The sequence below is a fragment of the Apteryx rowi genome, unplaced genomic scaffold (genome assembly GCF_003343035.1).
Source record: "Apteryx rowi isolate R43461 unplaced genomic scaffold, aptRow1 scaffold_235, whole genome shotgun sequence".
NCBI classification, from domain to species: domain Eukaryota; kingdom Metazoa; phylum Chordata; class Aves; order Apterygiformes; family Apterygidae; genus Apteryx; species Apteryx rowi.
In genome coordinates, this window is record NW_020448697.1 from 212,611 (window position 1) to 221,367 (window position 8,757).

Sequence of the window (8,757 nt, forward strand, 5' to 3'; positions counted from 1 at the left end):
CACCTGCTGGAGGTGTCCTGACTTGAGCAGTCTTTTGCCAACTACCCTGTCACTATAACTCTCCCCTTCCCCCATCTTTCCTAGTTTAAAGCCCTCCTTACCAGGTTGGCCAAGGTTGACTAGTAGGAAGTCTGAATTGCTCATCACCCTACTGAGCATAAATGCAGTAACTGTGGCAATAGAACGAAACATTCATAGTAGTGGGTTTGAATGTTCTCTGAGTTTGGCATATGCACTTCATTCAGCAGGCACCCATTCACCCGATAGTGGGATGTAATTTAAGCTAGCTGCTGTAAAGCTCAGCTCTGGTAGATGTTGGAAATGAGGCTGATTACCTCTGTGCCCAGACACTTCGAGTTGGGTAGACACTAGGTAGCCATGAAAAACTGCAAGCTAGTCATTCTCTGTTTAGTCCTACCTCTCTTGCCGGTGAATCGAAAAGAAATTAAGAAAAGGCATGTAGCCTTGGGACTCCTAGAATTAGCTGGAGTGGATCCACATGCTTCCTTCAAAACACACATCCTTCTGCAATACTTAAATGCACTGCTGATATTCTAGTGCTTGTGCTTGTTATTTGGTGAAGGCAGACATGCCCTGAGAAGGGCTTCTGGCAGCCTCTTCCCAATTCTGGAGTTGTACAGAACTGACCCAAATAATGAGATCTCTGAAAGTCTTTTCTGTAGAAGAAATGTAAGTACTTAAATCCTGTTTATGTGGAGGTTTAAACTTAATCCAGTTGGAAGAGTAATTTTAAACTAATCATTCCTACTCCTGAATCTGGACAGGAAATTAACTATCTAAATCTTTTCCAAAATAATTCCTATTGTAAATAACCCTTTTGATTGTACAACACATTGAACAAGACATATCAATTAACTGCAGTTCAAATGTGAAGTTTTTTGTATTTTTAAACTGAGGACCTCTTTACAACATGCTGGTGAAATCATGCTGGTGAAAAATTACTGATTAGAATATCTGCGTTATTGGAGTCCTCTAGTGGGGATTGTAAACTTAACAAATTTGCAGTAAATCATACTGCTTTAATTTGAAATGCAATAAATAATCTTGGTGTGGCTCTTCCCTTTCTGCATGTTCTGAATACATTATGGAAATTTTCCTTTTAAAACAAAAGGCATAATCCCAATCTTTGCTCAGTTAACCTTGCTTTACTGTGTTTAAATATGCTATTTTATTTTTCACTCTAGAGCTGCAGGGTCGCTGCAGCGATAGTTTCATTTTAGAGCTCCGGCAGCCACCCTTGTGGATTTGTGGCTGTAAAGGATCCCACTGTAGGAGCACGGATAATGTAATCAGTACTCTGTGGTGGTATAAGATGACGTTTTGTCATTCATCATCTCTTTCTTTCAGGCTACCTTCAGGAAGCCTATTTGTGGACCAAGCAAGTGCTAGCAATCATGGAGAAGTCAGTAGTCCTGCTCCAGGAGGTTACGGATGGCTCCCTCTATGAAGGGGTGGCTTATGGCAGCTACACAACCAGATCTCTGTTTCAGTACATGTTTCTTGTCCAAAGGCACTTTGATATCAATCACTTCGGCCACCCCTGGCTCAAGCAGCACTTTGCATTCATGTACAGGACTGTCCTGCCAGGTAGGTCATTTGGATCAATGAAGATATATCTTAATATTCCTAAAGCAGCAGTAAATTTCATACTTGAAGTAGGTCATTTTTCAATATTCTTTCACTTGGATTTTCCAGTACCTTCATCATCCATCGAAACAGTCCTATCTTTGTTTATCACTCTTTAGTAAACATCATTGTTACTTAAGCTCTGGCTTTTAGAACCAGTCAAAAGATGGGAACATTGTTTGGGAGAAAAATCAATGCTTCAAAATTTGATTTCATTTTTCAAAGTTTGAAACAGATGTATTTCTGAGGTGTTCTGTTTGAAAAATAATATTCCTTGAGGTTCTTACTAATTTTTTTTTTTCCTTTGACAAAAATCATCACAGGAAAATTATTTGGTGAAAGGAAAAGCAAATGATGAAGCCTGTACAAAAGTATCCACAAAGTATAGGAAAGTTTTACATGATCAACATCAACAAGTTTTCCACAAAATATTGAAATTTATATTTATAACAATTTTATTAAAATATTTTTCATATGGAGAATGTGATTGAATCAACTGATTGGTATCTCAGTACAACCCAACTGTTATACATGAGCTATTCTTTTGTTAATATGAGAGTGAAACAAAAATATCAGGCATTCCTAATGGGCCTGTTTTGCAAGCTTTTTACTATTTCCGTTTTCTGTATTTCTGTATTCTCTCCAGTGTCTCTCAGTATATTTTAGCATCTCTGATTTGAAGTTCCAGTTGTTGCTGAAAGATGGAGAAGTACAAATATGAAAACAATTACAAGCTAGTATAGCCAACCTCCTCTAGCTTTCAGAGAAGATTTAGTATCAGGGTAACCTTGCAAGTTTTGTATGATGGTTTTGTATTGATTATTCAAAGGTCAATTCATAAGGAACTTATATTTTTAAAATTCCTGGTTGAAAAGATAAAATGATAATGGGTATTAATAACCGCAGTTCAGCACAAGCAGAGTGTTTCAGGCAGAGAACTCAGCTTATGGCAGCTAATTTGTAAAAAACAAGATAAAGTCGTGTATCCAAGGGGCGGTGAGCGCAGCTTTGACATGCCAGTATAAACTGCATCCATGTGATACCTCAGGCATCTACTGGGGAAAGAGCAAACATGTAAAACATGAACATGTTTTAGCTGTTTCAAGGGTGAAGCAGATTTTTTTTTTCCGCGAGGAAACCTCTGTGTTGTTGCTTTAGGAGTTCGGATTGACATAGGAAAAGTGAAAGCTGTAAAGAGAAAGTTATCTTTGCCAGATTTGAGTGAGGAAAGGAAGTGGATGGGACACTTCTTTTTACATTTTTGTAGCATGTTAGCTATCTGTAGCTCATAGCTGAAGAAGAAAGGTGAGTATTCAAGTCAGCTACAGCAGAGGGAAATAACTCCTGTGTAAGCTGTTTATGGCTCATTTAAGAGTAGGCCTATAAACATCTTAAAAGACTATTTCTGTTTGTGTCTGTACTGCTTGGCTTCATTGTCATGCTCTACAAACATATCTTTGTGCATGTATTTTGTTTTTTCTTACATGTCTTTTAATTTTTTCCCAAGGATTTCAGAGAACTGTGGCCATCGCAGATTCCAACTATAACTGGTTCTACGGGCCAGAGAGCCAGCTGGTGTTTCTTGACAAATTCGTCATGCGCAACGGCAGTGGGAATTGGCTGGCAGAGCAGATCAGAAGGAACCGTGTGGTGGAAGGCCCGGGGACCCCATCCAAAGGGCAGAGGTGGAGCACTCTCCACACTGAATTTCTCTGGTATGAAAGGGAATGAGTGGGCTTCAAAGAAACATGACAGCTGCTCGCTATTAGTGATAAGCCATTATCTTTAGATTTGTGCTGAACTGTAGAAGCAGAGATTGTGCTGGTCATTTGCAACCCAGAGAGTCTTGAGGCTCAAGTGATCTAAGAACTTGTTCAGTTTGTGTAGATATACTTGTGTGTTGCTATGGATTACACCTTGGTCTTGTCCTGCAAGTATTTTTTTATGTTTTCCTCCTGTTGTCTTTTGCTTTTATAGAATACAAGCAGTTTCAAAAGGATGGGAATTTTCCCTATGTATCTTCTTTAAAAAAATCTGTTTTAATCTTTTGTGTTCTTTAATAATTAATTAGGCAGATACTTAAAGTATAGTTTTCTTTTTAGACGGTATGAAAGTAATGCAAAAGGTGAGCTTATTTTTAGCTGTGTGTACACACACTAATTTGCAAATTATGTTTAGAATAAAATTGTTGGCAAATAACTAGATCCAGTTTTTCCATGCAACTTACACCTCTCCTAACTAATATGATTAGTCAACCTACTAAAGATGAGAAATGAAAAGATCAGAGGCTTTAAATAAACATATAAATCCCCTCAATCAGTAGAGAGAGCAGATACATTTCCAAAGAGTCAATGTGGCTTCATTTCTCTCTCTTATGAGAAAAATATTACTGAATATGTCATTTATATTCTTGATATGCACATTAAAAATGTATGTTTACTGGGCTCCAAGCGCCCTTCAGCTTGTTATCTACAAATTACAGAATCTTTCTTCTACAGATCCCATCCCTCATTTTCTTCTCTTAGTGTCTCCATGGAAATCTTGGAAATATATGCTTAGAACTTTTTTCTTGATGCCAAAGGGGAAGAACATTTTTAAGAGTACATGAATCAGAAAAAAAGCTCTGAACAACTGCCTTTTCCCTGGGCCACAGGGACTTACACTGGAGTCTGCTTTTAGGGGGTTCTCCATCAAGGACCCCTAGCAAGCTTCCAGCATTGGTCAGAATTACCTGAAACTGTATGCAGGACACGAGCTTTCCTTGCTTAGGGCCTGACTGAGGCTCCTAGTTAGTTGTAGAGAATAATCCTGATGAGGAACCATGTGGCAGAAATATTATTAAGCTTAATGATGGTTTTGTTTATTTTGGCTGCTTAAAAATGGTTCCAGAGGGTTGGGGTTTTTTTGTTTTGCTTGGGGTTTTTGTTTTTGTTTTAACTCTTGTAAATCACAAGAAACAAAAATTGTAAGCAGCTTAACCTTTTCAGTAATTAAGACTTATTTTTAAACCAAATGTTTTACACCTTACAATTTATATAAGAAAGACATACAAATTTTTCTTCAGCCTAGCTGGAGAAGGAAACTAACATATACTAAGTGTTATAAATTATAAAGATTTATCCTTTAAAATATATTTTCGTTAACTTCCAGCTAATTCCTAATCCTATTCAGAGACTACAGACTTTCTATAATCATCAGTTTGGGGAAAATTTGCAGATATGCTGTTTGCTTCTCTTGGTTAAGTAGTCGGTAATAGGTGCAAGTGTTGATACCTAGATGAAAGATCTCACCTACAGCCTGGTGCTAACACACTTTTTTAAAGGATTTGTATTACAGTCAGCAGCTTTATGAAATGTGCCAAAGCATGGCTTATTTCACAGAAATTAGTGATGCTCTTATTTTTTGGACTGCAGAGGGATTTCTCACTTTAAATGTGGAGCAGATGTTTTCAGCTATTATTCTGTAAAAATCATATATTAATTTGACTCATGTAGACATTTTTTATGAGGATTAGTATGCTAAATATCCTTACGACTATATGATTAGTTCACTCAGTAAATGTATGTGTGGGCTTTGTATTATTAGGTTGCTCCTTAATGCAAACATTGAATCATTTTTTGAGTTTTGTACAGGTGCTGATACAGTTGATTTTAAAGCTATTTTCCTTATCTTCTTGGCAGGTATGACGCAAGTTTGCACTCTGTACCTCCACCGGACTATGGGGTTCCAAAGCTGCATTATTTTGAGGACTGGGGAGTGGTAACCTACGGGAGTGCATTGCCAGCTGAAATCAACAGGCCTTTCGTTTCCTTCAAGTCAGGAAAGCTGGGAGGACGTGCAATATATGATATTGTTCATAAGAACAAGTACAAAGAGTGGATCAAGGGGTGGAGGAACTTTAATGCTGGCCATGAACACCCAGACCAGAACTCCTTTACTTTTGCTCCCAATGGCGTACCTTTCATAACAGAAGCTCTATATGGGCCAAAATATACTTTTTTTAACAATGTGCTGATGTTTTCCCCTGCTGTGTCCAGGAGCTGCTTCTCCCCATGGGAAGGGCAGATTACAGAGGACTGTTCCTCAAAGTGGCTGAAATATAAGCATGACTTGGCTGGTGACTGCCAGGGACGAGTGGTTGCTGCTATGGAGAGAAGCGGGGTGGTTTTTATCAGGGGCGAAGGAGTGGGTGCTTACAACCCAAAGCTGAAGCTGAGAAAATTGCAAAGAAACCTTGTGCTTCTCCACCCCCAGCTTCTGCTGCTGGTAGATCAAATCCATCTGGAAGATGACAGCCCCCTGGAGGCAGCAACCAGTTTCTTCCACAATGTGGATGTGCCTTTTGAAGAGACAGTTGTTGATGAGGTCCATGGGGCTTTTATTAGGCACCGCRATGGGATATATAAGATGTACTGGATGGATGACACTGGCCACAGCGAGAAAGCTATCATTGCCTCAAGGATGTATCCCCGGGGCTACCCTTACAACGGAACGAACTACGTGAATGTGACTACCCTCTTGCGGCACCCGGTCACAAGAGCCATTTACCTTTTCATTGGGCCTTCCGTTGATGTGCAGAGCTTCACGGTCCATGGGGATTCTCAGCAACTGGATGTTTTTGTTACCACCGGTGAGCACGCCTATGCAGTTTACCTGTGGACCGTTGAGGATGGGCCCCATTCTGCCTTTGCACAGGTTATTGCAGACCGCCAGAAAATTGTCTTTGACCGAGCCTCTGCCATTAGGACCTCTGCAGTGCCAGAAGTGAAAGATTACGTAGGGATCGTGGAGAGGAACCTGCAGCATTTTAAGCCTGTTTTCCAGCAGCTTGAGAAGCAGATCTTGTCTCGTGTACGAAACACAGCTAGCTTTAGGAAGACTGCTGAGCGCCTGCTAAGATTTTCAGATAAAAGACAGACAGAGGAGGCCATTGATAGAATATTTGCAATCTCACAGAGGCAGCAGCAGCAGCATGCCAGAACAAAGAAAAATAGAAAGGTAGCCAAAGGCTACAAATTTGTTGATACTGTTCCTGACATTTTTGCACAAATTGAGGTAAATGAAAGAAAAGTGCGACAAAAGGCACAGACTCAAGCACAAAAAGAGTTGCCTGTAGACGAAGACGAAGAAATGAAAGATCTTTTGGATTTTGCAGATGTCACTTACGTGAAGCACAAAACTGGTTTGTCAATCAAAGGCCGATCAGGGCTGGCACAGATGGTGACAACTGTTCGAAGCAGTGCCCCATCAATATCAGCTTCTTATACCCGCCTCTTTCTAATTCTCAACATTGCTATTTTTTTTGTCATGTTGGCAATGCAGCTCACGTATTTTCAGAAGGCCAAGCGACTGCATGGCCAAAGATGTCTGTATGCAATACTTTTAGTAGACAGCTGTATATTATTGTGGCTGTATTCTTCCTGTTCCCAGTCACAATGTTAGCAGAAGACCTCTACTAGTCGACCAGTTTATGGTCATATATATCTATGCAAAAGCATTAACCCTAATAGGGCCAAAGTTTATGTTCTTTTTCTGAAACATTCCAATAAACAGCTGGGGGAAGGTTGATTTCAGACCGGAAGGGATGGAGGAATAGGAAAAGTGATGAATTTCTCAGAAAGCTAAGTTCTCAATAAGCACCCCTCCTTTGTGTTTTGAGTTGGGACTCACATCTGAGGGAATGTTATGCTTTGTTCATCAGAGTTCCGTAATGTAAAGTTGTAATTAATTTTTTTGGTGAGATGAGCCCTCTTTTAAGAGATTTGTTTCTAAGGGCTTTGTTTTTTATACAGAATTGGGTTTGTATCAGTGAGTTTTCATTTCAGGCTGCTATGGATGTTCTCTTTAGACAAAGACATTCAAACAGAAGTATGCAAGGCAGACCTTAGCAGTAGATTTCATTTCTCTCTGCCAAACCAAAGAATACTTCAATATGGGACACTCCTGTACAATTATTTCAGATGCTTATATCATGTCATCTCTTCCATGCTATACAATCTGGCAGGAGGCAAATAAGGGGCTAACTTGAAGTATAAGGGAATACAATTCTCAGGAAAAAAAAAAAAAATGTCTTTCAGCCAAGTGCAGACTGTAGAAGAATGAATGCTCTAGGGTCTGTTCTTGATTTTACAGGTTAAGGTTTCACAAAGATTTTCTATACTTTGGAGCACATCTTAGTAGGGAAATGTCCTAGATCACTGCCCTTCCATGCATTTGTGAAAGTACAAACAAAAAAACAAAGCAATCCTGTGGTAACCTCAGCAATTGCAGATATGGAAAAAGAAGTATTAAGAAAGTATTTAATATTTTTTCTGTTCACATGGCTGGAAACAGAAGACAGTTTAAACTGTGTGAACAGTTTGTTCTCTAGAAAGCACCAGCAAGTGTTCTACAGGCTGTTGGTGGCCCATGAGTCAATTATTTGGCAATTACTGGTAAATGGAATCATGTGGTTTATGATAAAAATAAGTTTGACATCTCCACATATATCTCCCTCGATTCATTAAACTGGTTTTTAAAAAATCATAGGTATTTGAGAAAATGGAAGCTCTATGGAATTGGTGCATATCTGTATCTTTACAGAAAAATAAAACAATTCTTTCAGTACATTTGCTAAATAAAAACATAAATATTGTCTCTGCTGAAAAGAAGTTTTTCTTTGATTAAAATATTTTCCCCAATAATCATAGTAATGATGTTCATTAGCACTTTGTTCAAACCATAAAACTTTGTTTCCTCTGTGTTACAGCCATTTAAATATCTGTTGTTATCTACTTTGTTATTGTTAAGCCTTCTGGGAGTATATGTGGTGAAATGTGATGGCCCTTCATTGTCTAAAAATATTCAGCGAATATATGAGAATATCCTCACTAAGTTCCAGATATTAAGCTGGTTCTGAGAACTGTGTTCAGATATAGAAGCCCTACTATAGTCTCCTAGGCCTCTGTTTATCCAGTGAAATTTGATACATTTAATCTGAGCACAGATTTGGGAGCCCACTTAATTTCTGCTTCATGTGCAGTCAATGGAGAAAGTAAGACAACAGCCTCGACAGCTAGTCAATCCATCTCAAACACCTTCAAGATATACCTGTCTCTGCTAATTGTAAAA

The 8,757-nt window shown here is 38.9% G+C and overlaps 1 protein-coding gene across 3 annotated transcripts in view; it reads left to right on the forward strand.

The window, feature by feature from the left end:
- Nucleotides 1–8,281, forward strand: part of DSE (dermatan sulfate epimerase) — a 38,108-nt gene extending 29,827 nt beyond the window's left edge. For all 3 annotated transcript variants that reach the window (XM_026065952.1, XM_026065954.1, XM_026065953.1), the window contains 3 exons: nt 1,369–1,608; nt 3,155–3,362; nt 5,328–8,281. In XM_026065952.1, the coding sequence (XP_025921737.1) occupies nt 1,369–1,608; nt 3,155–3,362; nt 5,328–7,089 (2,210 nt within the window). In that variant the 3' untranslated portion in view covers nt 7,090–8,281. The remainder of the gene's footprint in view (nt 1–1,368; nt 1,609–3,154; nt 3,363–5,327) is intronic.
- The last annotated feature ends 476 nt before the right edge of the window (nt 8,282–8,757 follow it).